Source organism: Rattus norvegicus, chromosome 15 (genome assembly GCF_021556685.1).
Source record: "Rattus norvegicus strain SHRSP/BbbUtx chromosome 15, alternate assembly SHRSP_T2T, whole genome shotgun sequence".
NCBI lineage: Eukaryota > Metazoa > Chordata > Mammalia > Rodentia > Muridae > Rattus > Rattus norvegicus.
In genome coordinates, this window is record NC_141548.1 from 14,631,145 (window position 1) to 14,646,975 (window position 15,831).

At 41.0% G+C, this 15,831-nt stretch overlaps 1 protein-coding gene across 2 annotated transcripts in view; it reads left to right on the plus strand.

Moving 5' to 3' along the window:
• Positions 1–15,831, plus strand: part of Cdhr18 (cadherin related family member 18) — a 90,451-nt gene that overhangs the window by 16,130 nt on the left and 58,490 nt on the right. For both annotated transcript variants that reach the window (NM_001308479.1, XM_087585129.1), the window contains 1 exon segment: positions 6,236–6,324. In NM_001308479.1, the coding sequence (NP_001295408.1) occupies positions 6,236–6,324 (89 nt within the window).

A 15,831-nucleotide genomic window follows, 5' to 3' on the forward strand; every position in this document is an offset into this window, starting at 1 on the left:
ATCTGTCTAGGAAATTGTCCATTTCCTGCAGATTTTCAAGTTTTGTTGAATATAGGCTTTTATAGTAAGATCTGATGATTTTTTGAATTTCCTCTGAATCTGTAGTTATGTCTCCCTTTTCATTTCTGATTTTCTTAATTTGGACACACTCTCTGTGTCCTCTCGTTAGTCTGGCTAAGGGTTTATCTATCTTGTTGATTTTCTCAAAGAACCAACTTTTGGTTCTGTTGATTCTTTCTATGGTCCTTTTTGTTTCTACTTGGTTGATTTCAGCTCTGAGTTTGATTATTTCCTGCCTTCTACTCCCCCTGGGTGTATTTGCTTCTTTTTGTTCTAGAGCTTTTAGGTGTGCTGTCAAGCTGCTGACATATGCTCTTTCCTGTTTCTTTCTGCAGGCACTCAGCGCTATGAGTTTTCCTCTTAGCACAGCTTTCATTGTGTCCCATAAGTTTGGGTATGTTGTACCTTCATTTTCATTAAATTCTAAAAAGTTTTTAATTTCTTTCTTTATTTCTTCCTTGACCAGGTTATCATTGAGTAGAGCATTGTTCAATTTCCACGTATATGTGGGCATTCTTCCCTTATTGTTATTGAAGACCAGTTTTAGACCGTGGTGGTCTGATAGCACGCATGGGATTATTTCTATCTTTCTGTACCTGTTAAGGCTCGTTTTTTGACCAATTATATGGTCAATTTTGGAGAAAGTACCATGAGGAGCTGAGAAGAAGGTATATCCTTTTGCTTTAGGATAGAATGTTCTATAAATATCTGTTAAGTCCATTTGGCTCATGACTTCTCTTAGTCTGTCTACATCTCTGTTTAATTTCTGTTTCCATGATCTGTCCATTGATGAGAGTGGGGTGTTGAAATCTCCTACTATTATTGTGTGAGGTGCAATGTGTGCTTTGAGCTTTAGTAAGGTTTCTTTTATGTATGTAGGTGCCCTTTTATTGGGGGCATAGATATTTAGGATTGAGAGTTCATCTTTTTGGGTTTTTCCTTTGATGAATATGAAGTGTCCTTCCTTCTCTTTTTTGATGACTTTTAGTTGAAAATTGATTTTATTTGACATTAGAATGGCTACTCCAGATTGCTTCTTCTGACCATTTGGTTGGAAAGTTGTTTTCCAGCCTTTCACTCTGAGGTAGTGTCTGTCTTTGTCTCTGAGGTGTGTTTCCTGTAGGCAGCAGAATGCAGGGTCCTCGTTGCGTATCCAGTTTGTTAATCTATGTCTTTTTATTGGGGAGTTGAGGCCATTGATGTTGAGAGATATTAAGGAATAGTGATTATTGCTTCCTGTTATATTCATATTTGGATGTGAGGTTATGTTTGTGTGCTTTTCTTCTCATTGTTTTGTTGCCAAGACGATTAGTTTCTTGCTTCTTCCAGGGTATAGCTTGCCTCCTTATGTTGGACTTTACCATTTATTATCCTTTGTAGTGGTGGATTTGTAGAAAGATATTGTGTAAATTTGGTTTTGTCATGGAATATCTTGTTTTCTCCATCTATGTTAATTGAGAGTTTTGCAGGATACAGTAACCTGGGCTGGCATTTGTGTTCTCTTAGGGTCTGTATGACATCAGTCCAGGATCTTCTGGACTTCATAGTTTCTGGCGAAAAGTCTGGTGTGATTCTGATAGGTCTGCCTTTATATGTTACTTGACCTTTTTCCCTTACTGCTTTTAATATTCTTTCTTTATTTTGTGCGTTTGGTGTTTTGACTATTATGTGACGGGAGGTGTTTCTTTTCTGGTCCAATCTATTTGGAGTTCTGGAGGCTTCTTTTATGCCTATGGGTATCTCTTTTTTTAGGTCACGGAAGTTTTCTTCTATGATTTTGTTGAAGATATTTACTGGTCCTTTGAGCCGGGAGTCTTCACTCTCTTCTATACCAATTATCCTTAGGTTTGATCTTCTCATTGAGTCCTGGATTTCCTGTATGTTTTGGACCAGTAGCTTTTTCCGCTTTACATTATCTTTGACAGTTGAGTCAATGATTTCTATGGAATCTTCTGCTCCTGAGATTCTCTCTTCCATCTCTTGTATTCTGTTGGTGAAGCTTGTATCTACAGCTCCTTGTCTCTTCTTTTGGTTTTCTATATCCAGGGTTGTTTCCATGTGTTCTTTCTTGATTGCTTCTATTTCCATTTTTAATTCCTTCAGCTGTTTGATTATGATTTCCTGGAATTCTTTCAGGGATTTTTGTGACTCCTCTGTATGGGCTTCTACTTGTTTATTTATGATTTCCTGGAATTCTTTCAGGGATTTTTGCGATTCCTCTCTGTAGGCTTCTACTTGTTCTCTAAGGGAGTTCTTCACGTCTTTCTTGAAGTCCTCCAGCATCATGATCAAATATGATTTTGAAACTAGATCTTGCTTTTCTGGTGTGTTTGGATATTCCATGTTTGTTTTGATGGGAGAATTGGGCTCCGATGGTACCATGTAGTCTTGGTTTCTGTTGCTTGGGTTCCTGCACTTGCCTCTCGCCATCAGATTATCTCTAGTGTTGCTTTGTTCTGCTATTTCTGACAGTGGCTAGATTGTCCTATAAACCTGTGTGTCAGGAGTGCTGTAGACCTGTTTTCCTGTTTTCTTTTAGCCTGTTATGGGGGCCGAGTGTTCTGCTTTCAGGCGTGTAGTTTTTCCTCTCTACAGGTCTTCAGCTGTTCCTGTGGGCCTGTGTCTTGAGTTCACCAGGCAGGTCACTTGCAGCAGAAAAGTTGGTCTTTCCTGTGGTCCCAAGGCTCAAGTTTGCTCACGGGGTGCTGCCCACGAGCTCTCTGCGGTGGCAGCAACCAGGAAGATCTGCGCCGCTGTTTCCGGGAGCTTCAGTGCATCAGGGTTCCAGATGGCGTTTGGTGTTTTCCTCTGGAATCAGTAATGTGTGCAGCGTGCAGTCTCTTCTGGTTTCCCAGGCATGTCTGCCTCTCTGAAGGTTTAGCTTTCCCTCCCACGGGATTTGGGTGCAGAGAACTGTTTACCCGGTCTGTTCCTTCAGGTTCTGGCGGTGTCTCAGGCGCTGGGGTCCTGCCGCTCCTGGGCCCTCCCCCACAGGAACCCAGAGGCCTTATACAGTTTCCTCTTGGGCCAGGGATGTGAGCAGGGGTGGGCAGTGTTGGTGGTCTCTTCCGCTCTGCAGCCTCAGGAGTGCCCACCTGACCAGGCGGTGAGGTCTCTCTCCCACGGGGTCTGGGAGCAGAGAGCTGCTGCGGGCCGGGGTCTGCGGGTGTGGGCCTCCCGGCAAACACAGGAAGTGCCCGGTCCTAGAGGAATTCTGCCTCTGTGTGTCCCGAGTTCACCAGGCAGGTAACTTTATAACAATTATTTTAAAGTTACAGAACATTTGTGACTCAGATGACTGGAAATACATTATTTGAGTTGAATTATAGTTTTTTTTCAATTATAATTACTACTAGGCTTACGTTAACAATATCTTTTTTTCATCTTTATTAACTTGAGTATTTCTTATTTACATTTCGATTATTATTCCCCTTCCCGGTTTCTGGGCCAACATCTCCCAACTCCTCCCTCTCCCCTTCTATATGGGCTTCCCCTTCCCATCCTCCCCCATTGCCGCTCTCCCCCCAACAATCACGTTCACTGGGGGTTCAGTCTTGGCAGGACCAAGGGCTTCCCCTTCCACTGGTGCTCTTACTAGGCTATTCATTGCTACCTATGAGGTTGGAGCCAGGGTCAGTCCATGAATAGTCTTTAGGTAGTGGCTTAGTCCCTGGAAGCTCTGGTTGCTTGGCATTGGTTGTTCATAAGGGGTCTCAAGCCCCTTCAAGCCCTTCAAGTCCTTTCTCTGATTCCTTCAACGGGGGTCCTATTCTCAGTTCAATGCTTTGCTGCTGGCATTTGCCTCTGTATTTGCTGTATTCTGGCTGTGTCTCTCAGGGGAGATCTACATCCAGTTCCTGTCAGCCTGCCCTTCTTTGCTTCATCCATCTTATCTAGTTTGGTGGCTATATATGTATGGGCCACATGTGGGGCAGGCTCTGAATGGGCGTTCAGGTTCTGCCTCTGTTCTAAACTTTGCCTCCCTATTCCCACCAAGGGTTTTCTTGTTCCCCTTTTAAAGAAGGAGTGAAGCATTTGCATTTTGGTCATCCTTCTTGAGTTTCATGTGACGCTAACAATATCTTAGAGCATGGGCTACATTTATGTAGTTAGGATATTCACTTACACTCCATGTGTGTGTAAACAAATTATAAAACAGAAGAAAGACTGGTAGGAGTTTGTATCTAGAGCGCACAAGATGAAAGTCTCCTGTCTAAAGACATGGCTTCAACTTAATCCTTACTTCACTGATTCAGCTGACACTCCCTTAGTTACAGTTACACAACTGCATTGTTCAGTCTCTTTGTGTCAAGATAGAAATCATTTGAAAAGTGTTTGACAAATCAAATACTTAATTCTTGTGGAAAAATCCATAGTGTGCAGCTAAAACAAAATTGTTCAGATGAAGGTATGGCTACTAACTGGACGGAGTTACTTATCTTGTGTGAACCCCAGTCTCTTCATTGCTATGTCTTAGATGGGAACTATTCCTCACAGATTTGTGTATTTCAGCAATGGTCCCTAGCTGGTGGCACTGGTTGCAGAGGTAACGAGGACCTTTGGGAGGTGGAGCCTCTCTATTTCCTGTTAATGGAGAAGTGAGGTGAAGTGTCTTTTTACACACTTCCATTTTATGGAGCCTCCTGCTCTCATCCTTCCTTTCCATAATAGACTATGTCCCCTCAAATGATCCGCCCAAATAAATCTGTCCTCCTTATGTAGCTCGTAGCCAGGAATTTAGTCATAGCAAGAAGAAAAGTGACTAACAAAATTACCATTCAACTGAGATGTCAGTCTTACCTTGATGCATGACTTGGTTAGGATTACTATTACTGTGATAAAACACTATGACCAAAAAGCAAGTTGAGGAGGAAAGAATTTATTTGGCTTTTACTTCTTTATAGCAGTAGAAGAAGTCTATCTTTGAGGGAAGCCTGGCAAGATCTCAAGCAGGGCAGAAATCTGGAGGCAGGAGCTAATGAGAGGGGTGCTGCTTACTGTCTTGTTCCCAGTGGCTTGCACAGCCTGCTTTCTAGAACCTAGGACGCCAGCCCAGAGATGGACCCACCTACAATTGTCTGAGTCCTCCCCCATCAATCACTAATTAAGAAAACTCCCTACATTAAGACTTATGGAGGCATTTTCTCAATTGAGGTTTCGCCCTCAACATAAAACTATCCAGCACAATACACACAATGTTGAGAAGCCCCAAATGATGTGTGTATACAATCAGTGCTCCGTAGATGTTAATGCCTCTTTTTTTTCTTCCCCAAACATATGATGAAGCCTTGCATAGATTCAAGGTCAAATCATGGTCTTTTGACTGCTCAAGCAGTAAGCCAGCTGTCCCACTGCTTGTGGGTAAAGTCACAAGGGTTGTGTGTCAAAATGTAGGTCTGTGTGGCTCTGGTCTAACTAGGCATTGAAGACCTCTTTGGTATCCAGAAGTCCTACTTTCTTCACAATGTGGGGCAGCAATAGGTACGATGTTTTCTTCTGCATTCAAGGGCCTCACATTTTCTAGCTTTATTAATTCCCTCCAAAGACTTGTATGTTTGAAGCTCCCAGTTACTATGACTATCTTAACACACATAGCAGCTGTGGTTCAGTGATAAAGCATGTTTTTAGCATGTGTGAGGCCATGGTTGTAGAGACTCGCATACTCCCAACATATACGGTACTAGGGAAACTTAAGGAGAAAACATAGAGACAATGCTCCTGTAGTGGTTCTATAACCTTGGACGTCTTAGTGACTTTTAAGTCTCAGGAGAACTGGAACGATAAAAACCATCAATGTTGTTAAGAGCTTAGCTATCAATAAGTATTAAAATTGTTTACTATTGCTGTTACTTAAAATGATAAATCTCATTTGTGTATGCCTGACTGATGATAGATGATGCAGTGTTGTCTATCATCATCATTGTTGCCACGACTAGCTTCGCTGAAATCACTGAGTAAAGAAAGCATCTGTACTGACTACAGTTCTTTAAGACATTTATTATCATGTATTAATTATATAATAATGGGTTTCATTGTAAGATGTCATACTTGTATATGATGTATTTTGATCATCCCCACCCCCTCTTATGCTTTAATCACACATCACTGAACGAGACACTTTGGGTTAGTATTGGTGAGACCCAGAGACTGACATCTATTGTACTTTTTTGAGCAGTTACTGAGATTTACATCAGAGAGGACACCGCCCACGGCGTCATCATTTACAGAGCGGTGGCCAAGGACCCAGAGGGTGCTATGTTGGAGGTAATTTGTCTTTTGAAATAAAGAATACCAATGCTTGTGTGTTTATATGTGATTACGCTTAAATATAAAGACATAAAACAAACGAGTTATTTATACTCTCCAATTAAGTCCAAAGTGTACTTTTGCCTTAATTATCAGTATATTTCAGGTGAAAATGATTGAATTTAAAATTGAATTGAATTTCTAGGTAATTGTTCCCATTCTAGTGCATCCAGTTCTGTGTAGGCAGACATAGCCTACCCCTAAAGTACTTTTTTTTTTTTTTTAAGATTTATTTATTTTATGTACAGCATTCTGCCTGCATATGTGACTGCAGGCCAGAAGAGGGCACCAGATCTCATTACATATGGTTGTGAGCCACCATGTGGTTGCTGGGAATTGAACTCATGACCTCTGGAAGAGCAGTCAGTGCTCTTAACCACTGAGCCATCTCTCCAGCCCCCTAAAGTACTTTTAAAGGAAAGATGTTGAGATATATCATTTCATTGTTAGGGATCTTGGCTGCACATGTGGTAGAGACATAAATCTAGCATTCTGAGATCAATGTGTAATTCAGAAAGTTAGGGCTTGTCCTCAGGCCTCATAATATCCTAGAGGGGAAAGAAACTTGAAATCAAAAGGTTTCAGATTATGGTCTGATGCCGCTGGTGGAGGTTACTTACCCATCTGCTTTGCTGTTTCAACGGTTGAATTGTGGGAATGGCACATGACTGCTTTATCTTCTTTTGTATGCCTCTCTCATTATAATCAAACACCACAAAGAATGTGAAAGTAGGTTTAAAATGTGGAACATTTTGTAAGTGGCAGGGTTTATAATACTGTTTTAATTTTTGAAGCCATGTGAAAAGATTAAGGCACTAAGCCAGGATGTTTTTGACTAATGGGTCAAAAGGCAAGAATAACATGTTTTAAAAAAAGTTATTCTTGTATCTCTTTTCAAAACTGGCTAAAAAATGAGAGGCTTGTTCACATTGCTACTGTATTTTTGGTATTTGCAAGTGGCTGAGTTCTTCTTCAAGGCAACTGAGAGTTACAAAATTGTATTTATGCAGTAGATGGCCAGTCACATCTGGGATAGTGTCCATATGGCTTTTAAATTACATGGAACATTGTGGCTGTTGTCGAGATCCCCCACGTACATTTGTCTCTTCCTCCATCCAAGCACAATGCCACCTCCAGGATGGTACTGGAAAGGTCACAGTTTCCTTTGCAACATGCAATTAACCAACCTAATCATGCATATTGCTCCAAATGAACACATTCCAGATTATAGTATTAAATCCAGTACCTAGTAACTGTGCCACACAGAAATCAGATAGCACAGAGCAATTGCTTCCTTGGGCTTCTTCATGATAGCTCACCCACAACGTTGACATTTTAATATGGAAAATACATGACAGTCCAATAGGTTTTAGTTGTAATTATAACATGCAATCTAAATGTCTTACTAGCCAATTAACACAAGTAACTCATTTCAAATGATAGACTCCCAGTAGCTTGCTCATACAGATTAAACACTTCTGGTCCTGGCCCTATATTTTTCTCAAAAAAGAATTGGTTTTGGTGACCCATTTGGAAGACCCATGTAATGTTCTTTGTGCATTTTACCAAACATGGAATGACATTTCAGTAGTGACATAGGCTGTGGAAACTTCTATTTAGACACACTCCTACACACATCCTCTGACACACTAGATAAGAACAGATGTGTTATTTCAACACTATGACTGGATAGCCCCCCTTCATTTGTTTGAACCTGTATATTAACTCAGAGATAACCTGGTTTTAAAGTGGAGAAGTCTGCTATTCTTCTGAGGTCCTACCAATAATGATAATGACATTAATAACTATCATGATAGACATGTATTTATATGATCAAATTCCCATGGTATCATTAAAGGAGACACTGTTATTTTCTCTGCTATTACCCAATGAATCAATAGCAAAAGCACCATGTCTTTCATTTATAGTCAAGGGCATTTGTTTAAACAGGAAGTTGTAGAGTTAGTTCAAATCCATGCCCACCTGTCTCTAAATCTTGTTTCTTAGAGCACTAACAGTTCCCAAAGTGTATTTCATTTTTTATTGGTTATTTTATTTATTTCCATTTCAAACCCCTTCCCTGTTTCCCCTCCACAAACTCCCTATTCCATCTCCCCTCCCCCTGCCTCTATGAGGGTGCTCTCTTACCCACCTACCCACTCCTGCCTCACCACCTTAGCATTCCCCTACATTGGAGCATCTAGCCTTCACAGGAACAAGGGCCTCCTCTCCCACTGAGGCCAGATAAAGCAACACTCTGCTTCACATGCAGCTTGTGCCGTGGGTCTTTCCATGTGTTCTTTTTCCATTGGTGGTTTAGATCCTGGGAGTTCTGGGGTGTCTGGTTGGTTCATATTGCTGTTCTTTCTATGGGGTTGCAAACCCTTTTAGTTCCTTCAGTGCTTCCCCTGACTTTTTCATTGGGGTCCCCATGCTCAGTCTGATGATTGGCTTCAAGCATCCACATCTGTATTGGTTAGGATCTGGCAGAGCCTCTCAAGAGACAACTGTATCAGGCTCCTGTCAGCAAGCACTTCTTGGCATCCAACGTAGTGTTTGGGTTTGGTGTCTGCAAATGGGATGGATCCCCAGGTGGGGCAGTCTCTGGAAGGCTTTTCCTTCAGTCTCTGCTCAACTTTTTGTCCCTGCATTTCCTTTAGACAGAAACAATTAATATTTTTGAGATGGGTGGGTGGCCCTGTCCCTCAACCATTAGGCTGTGGCTAATCTCTGAATGTGGTCTTTACAGGTTTTCTCTCCTCTTTGTTGGGTATTTCAGCTAATGTCATCCCCACTGGGTCCTGGGAGCCTCTTGCTTTCCTGGCATTTGGGACTTTCTGTTGGCTACCCCCAGTTCCCCATCCTCCACTGCTACACACTTCTATTCATTTTCCCAACCCTCTGCACATCTCCCACACCTCCTCCCACACCTGATGTTTCCTCCTTCCCCTCCATCTCTCCCTTCCAAGTCTTTCCCTCCCTCTACCTCCAGAGGTTGTTTTGTTCCTCCTTCTAAGTAGGGCTGAAGCATCCACACCCAAACTATATTTCATAACGTATGAGTTCTATCATATGAACCATGAGAGAAATGAAAGATCATATGACCTCAGGATCTTAGAAATGTTAACTACATTTTTTTAAAAAATTCACAATGTGCAGTTAATTTAAAATTTCAAAATTCTCACAGGGTTTTTTTAAAAACAGAGATCTGTTTGTCTAATAAGTCTTGTTTTAATCATTTGTCCATGGCATTTAAAAATGTATCATGTGCTATCATGCTTATAATATTTAGTACTTCACAGAGTAGACAGTTTATATTTTGTCTTGCTCTAAAAACAGCCATAATGTGACCTGTCACTGGCATTGTTATAATGATGAAAGATGAAAGTTTGGGTGAGGATACTGTCTGCAGATCAAACAATGCGGTGAGGCTGCTTTTCATCCACGTTCAGGCACCTGAACTCCATGCCTTGGCTTCGTCCTGCATCTCCGTCCTTGCCTTGGGTATATCTGACATTTTGGCACAGGAGATATTCTCTGACCCAGAAAACATTGCACTACTCAACTTTATTATAAGGAAATCTGAACAACAACAACAGCAGCAGCAACAACAACAACAACGACAGCAACAGCAACAACAACAGCAACAACAACAACAACAGCAACAACAGCAACAGCAACAGCAACAACAGCAACAGCAAGAGCAACAGCAACAACAGCAAGAGCAACAGCAACAACAGCAACAGCAACAGCAACAGCAACAACGGCAACAGCAATAGCAACAACAGCAACAGCAACAACAACAGCAACAGCAACAACAGCAACAGCAACAGCAACAGCAACAACAACAGCAACAGCAACAACAGCAACAGCAACAGCAACAACAGCAACAGCAACAACAACAGCAACAGCAACAGCAACAGCAACAACAGCAACAACAACAGCAACAGCAACAACAACAGCAGCAACAACAACAACAGCAACAACAGCAACAGCAACAGCAACAACAGCAACAGCAAGAGCAACAGCAACAGCAACAACAGCAACAGCAACAGCAACAACAGCAACAGCAACAGCAACAACGGCAACAGCAATAGCAACAACAGCAACAGCAACAACAACAGCAACAGCAACAGCAACAGCAACAACAGCAACAGCAACAACAACAGCAACAGCAAGAGCAACAGCAACAACAGCAACAGCAACAGCAACAACAGCAACAGCAACAGTAACAGCAACAACAACAGCAACAGCAACAGCAACAACAACAGCAACAGCAACAACAGCAACAGCAACAGCAACAACAACAACAACATTTTTCTTGGGCTCATTTGGGCAAATTGCTAGCCTAAGACCTGGATGGACCAGGAAATCCAGAATATCACAGCTTAGCTCAGAATACCTGTCCAAACAGACCAGAGCCTTTTAGGTCAACTCATGAATTCTTAGAGGCTGAGTGAATCACAGAGTGAAAAACTGTGAACAATTTTGGCAGGAACATATTTTCATAGATTTTAAATCAAGGGCTTCACCAGATTTTCACAGTGGATACCAAGAAAGAGCATCTTATGTGTCCAGCAGAGAAAAGAGGATTATCTTACAAACAAAACCCAAAAAATCTCAATGGCATTTTCTGTGAAAAGCTTATCTTTCTAGATGAGAGAAGGGAGATTTTGATGTAGTTTTCCTGTTAGGAATATGCACACATATTTATGTACATTTATGTATATACATACATGTATATACACATACTTCTAGACATATCAAGCTTCAAAAAGCAAAGCACAAAGAAATGATAGTGTGGAGGAGATCCCTCACCATACCTATAGAAGAACGAAGGTAAAAATTACAGCTGACTTCTCGTTCAAAAACATGCAAATAGTGCTGCTGTTGCTGTGGTTGCTGGAGGCTGTGTGGATGCATGGTCCATGCTGCTTGCTGGCAGTCATGCTGAAATCTATGGCCCTTGAGGCCACCAGAGGCCGTGTTGATGTCTGTGGTAACCATATTGATGCCCATGTCTGTGCTACCACCCAAAATCATGTGTTAGTCTATGATCCATACTGCCTCCAGCTGCACCATGTGTTAGTCTAGGATCCATGCTGCCTCCAGCTGCACCATGTGGAAGCCTAGGATCCATACTGCCTCCAGCTGTTTTGGCAAGGAAGTCCCCTTTGCAGTGGAATTGATGACTCACAACTGAGAATGAAAGGCATTGAAGGCATCTATGACAATCCTCTCCCCTACTCCCAGCAAAACCTAGCACAAAGCAGTCTGAACAGGAAGCTTTTGAAGAGCATCCTTAAAAACTGAAGCGTGGCTCCTCACAAGTGATGGCTTGGAAGAGGGCATCAGGGTCCTTTAAGGGGCTGACTGCTGGGAGTTTGAGCCCCAGTGGGAAATAGAAACTGGACTTCGTAGTTTTTCTGGGGGAAGAGGGGAGCACAAGGGTGGGAGGGTGGCTCAGGGAGGAATGGGCAATGAGTATGATTGGTGTGCATTGTATAAAATTCCCAAATAATTAATAAAGGTATTACGTTGAGGAAAAAATTAAAACAAAATCATGCAAGTAAAGAAAGTCTGAAATGAAGTATTTTAAAGTTTTAAGGAAAGAACAGGACAAACAAGAAATTTATATCCAGTGAAATTATATCAAGTCATCAAGTTGAATACCTTAAAATATATAAAATACACTTCCTATAAAACAGAAATGGGGGCTGGAGAGATGGTTCAGTGGTTAAGAGCATTGACTGCTCTTTCACAGGTCCTGAATTCAATTCCCAGCAACCACATGGTGGCTCACAACCATCTGTAGTGGGATCAGATACCCTCTTCTGGAGTGTCTGAAGACAGCTACATTGTACTCATACATAAAATAAATTAATCTTAAAAAAACTAGAAATGATTTCTTAAAATCAACAAAAACAGACATTTATCCCTTACAGATCTATATTTCATAAACTGCTAAAACATTTCATACATGGAAGCTCATAGGAGGAGAGAAATGAGAGATATCAGAAACATGGACCTGCATTAAAGAAGGCCACAGAGAAGAAAGAAGTGAAAAATGTATTTCCCATTTTTCATTGATAAAAAGATAAGTTTAGTACTGACAAGGCATCAGGACTTGGAGCATATGGAAAGTAAAATGAAAGGTGGTAGATATCTTATGCTATAGGGGGGAAGATTGTAAATAGTTATGTTGTGTGAACCACCTATAAAATGATAAAATATTATTTATAGCTTCATGTAGATTATTTGAAATATATCCTGGAGACTCAGAGGTTGCAACTGATATACTATGGGAGGAAATAAAGTAATGGAAAATACTCAGTGAGAAAAATAAAGAAGGAAGAAGAGCAAATGTAACTCATGCAAAACCAATATGAAAATTTTAGATACTAATTCAAGTTACCTAAAAATGCTAAGAGATTACCAGGGCAAATTAGGAAGAGTAAGGGTTCAACTCTATGGTATCCACATAAGACCTATTTTAAATGTTAAAAACTCACATTGGTTAAAAAGGATAGAGAGAAGGCATGCCTTCTTAGCACTAACTCAGGTGAGGATGGAGGTGCTTAACCAAAGTTGGCATGTAACTGAGATGTGCTCATTAGAACAAGCCAAGGAAGTCCCGATCTCATCCTGGGATGATTAAACATTGCATAGCAATCCCTCCTCTCTTCATGTGTCACAGTCACAAGGCTGGGGCAACACATGGTGTTGGTTGTTTGCTAACAATTGAGACTGACACTACCCCCCTCTGTGGAGTTGGAGATTATCCACCGGTCTCACTGATCTTCCTCAGTTGCATCCTGATAGTCTATACCACACATCTTTCTCAGCACATCCTATCTCAGCCCATTAGACCTTCTCTTTCCCAGCAAAGTGGTACTGATAGTGCTGGTGTTTGAGATCAGCATGAACCTTTCTTGGTTATTATATCAAACGTTAGTTTGAAAGTCTGAGAACATTGTATCAATTCCATTTCACTTAAAAATTTTTTTAGAACTATAAAAATGCTATGGAATAAGAAAGATGAGAGAGAATATCCTATTTGACATGTATTGGGTCTTTGCCCTTCTTAACGGTGAAATAAATTTATGACCCAAAGAGTCACTGAGTAATGTGTCCTGCCTCGTGTGTTTATAGAAACAGTCAATGAGCTTTGGGTGAAAATAGGTCCAGGCTAGCAGATGGTAAGGGCGAGAGTGAGTGGAGGGCAGAAAGAATGACATTGGCATGTGATGGGACTTTTTTCATAGTAAGTTTTAACTAATTGACTTAACTAGATTGAGTGACAAGTCTCAGTACATAAACACACACACACACACACACACACGGATATATGGTGGTGTTCTATATGTTTTTATTTTCTTTCAGATATTAAGAAGTAGTTAGCTAATATCTTGAGTGCTAATGTTTATTGGAGAGATTAGCAAATAGTCCCAAATAAGCAACACTTTCTGGAAGTTTCATTATAAGCATTAAACAGTTACACCATTGTGTGGTTGCTAAAAGTCTGCTTCTATATCGTTACTACTTTTGCTTCTTTGCTAAATGCGATGACTCAATGTAGCCTGCAGATTATATGTGGAAATAAACAATATTTTCTGTTCAGTCAAGTGTATTGACTGAAAGCTGACAATGATCAGATTTTTATGGGAAAGTGATATTTGGAAATTCTAAGGGGCATAATTAGCGATGGAATCACCAAAAGGCTCAACAATTACAGTGTAGCCAAGCATTTAATTATGGGACTGAAGATTTTAATTATACACTTCTATTTTATAACACAGCTGTAAAACAAACATTAAAGGGGAGAAAAAAGATGAGTCTGTTGCATTAGAAACTAGAATATGTAAATTTTCACTTTACAATTCAGCTTTGAAAGGATTGTTCTAAAGTATAATCATTTTGGAAAAAGAAAGGACCATGTCCTTTGAATAGCATCTACATTTTCAGGTTTTCTGTTTCACTAAGAGGGGAAAACATACATCAAATAGGTCAGCTGTTGGAAGTATGAGGACATGTCATTTCCATTCATGCCTTTCAGTCAAAATTAGTAAACAGGAGTTCCTTTCTTCCATGGACCTTAGATTTTTCGAAGACTATGTTAGGACTCTTATAGTTGCAACTCATAGGAAACTTGAAACAAATGAGCTCTGTGGCTGCAGCTCCTGGAATGTCCAGATGTACAGACTGGGTTTCAGGCACAAGGAATCCAAGTTTGCATATTAACAGATTGATGCTTACTCCAGAGCACTTGAACTCTGCCCTGTCTCTTTGAGAAATAGTTGATGGACGGCCATCTGTGTGGCATATACCTTTAACCTCAGCACTTGGGAGACAGAGGCAGGCAAGTCTCTGAGTTTTAGGCCAGCCTGATTTACAAAGCCTGTTTTAGGACAGCTACAGCTATACAGAAAAACCTTGCCTTAAAAAAGAACAAAGAAAGGAAGGAAGGAAGGAAAGAAGGAAGGAGGGAAGGAAGGGAGGAAGGAAGGAAGGAAGTAGGAAGGAAATGAGGAAAGGAGGAAAGAAAGATAGTTGATGATGAGAATCAAGGTCGAAGAGTGGTAATGGAGATTGACTCCTAAAAGCTTCTTCCCCAAGATCTCAGTACATCACCATGACTGTAACTGGCTCATGAGCTCATCACTTGCTATTTGATGCACGAGGACAGAATACACTATAGGAATTGGTGGAGGCCTAGGTCACCTGCTTTACCTTGAGATCTATGGGATTTCAACTGGACTGAAAACGAGGGAGTGGATTTTGCAAAGAGCTCATACGGGAAGTGGTAAAATGAAGGCACCTCGTGTAAACCAAAAGATCCTCATTATAGTGAAGTTTTCTTCACACTTTCCGTATTGGCAGACACTCTAAGCTCAAGTTTATCCTAAATACTCTGTTGGCTTAGCGCTCTGTTCCTGAGGCTAGAGTAGTTCCAGATTCATCATCTATTTTACTGGCCTGTAAGTCTGCATGCCTCTGGGCAGAATACCTTTGGGCATAGCAGCCCTAGGCTTCCAGGTTATAGCTATGACCACCAATGCACCAAGCTGTACCAAACCCTGAGACAAACTAGCATAGCACTTTATTAGGGATGGATTCTATGCTGCTAGTAACTTTCTACTGCTGGGGTAGACTTGTGGTTCAAGATGGCTGCAACCAACTTCAGGTGTTGCTAGCTGGAATGGAAGTCTGACGTACTAAGACCATATGTCTTCCCATTTGGATCTGTTTTAGATGCTCCCTTAGTAGAAGATAGGCAATTAGGATCTTCTCAGTGTTCGATTTCACCAGTCCAATAGTAAGTTCCAGTGTCAAATTCTGTGTATAATTCTCAGTCTAACTTCTAGGAAAAGAGATCTTGAACCATATTATGCTGCTTAAGGTTTCAGTAGTGTTTGGTGGCAGTCCTTTGTAGTCTAGGACAATGTTAAGCTCTGCCATACCTGA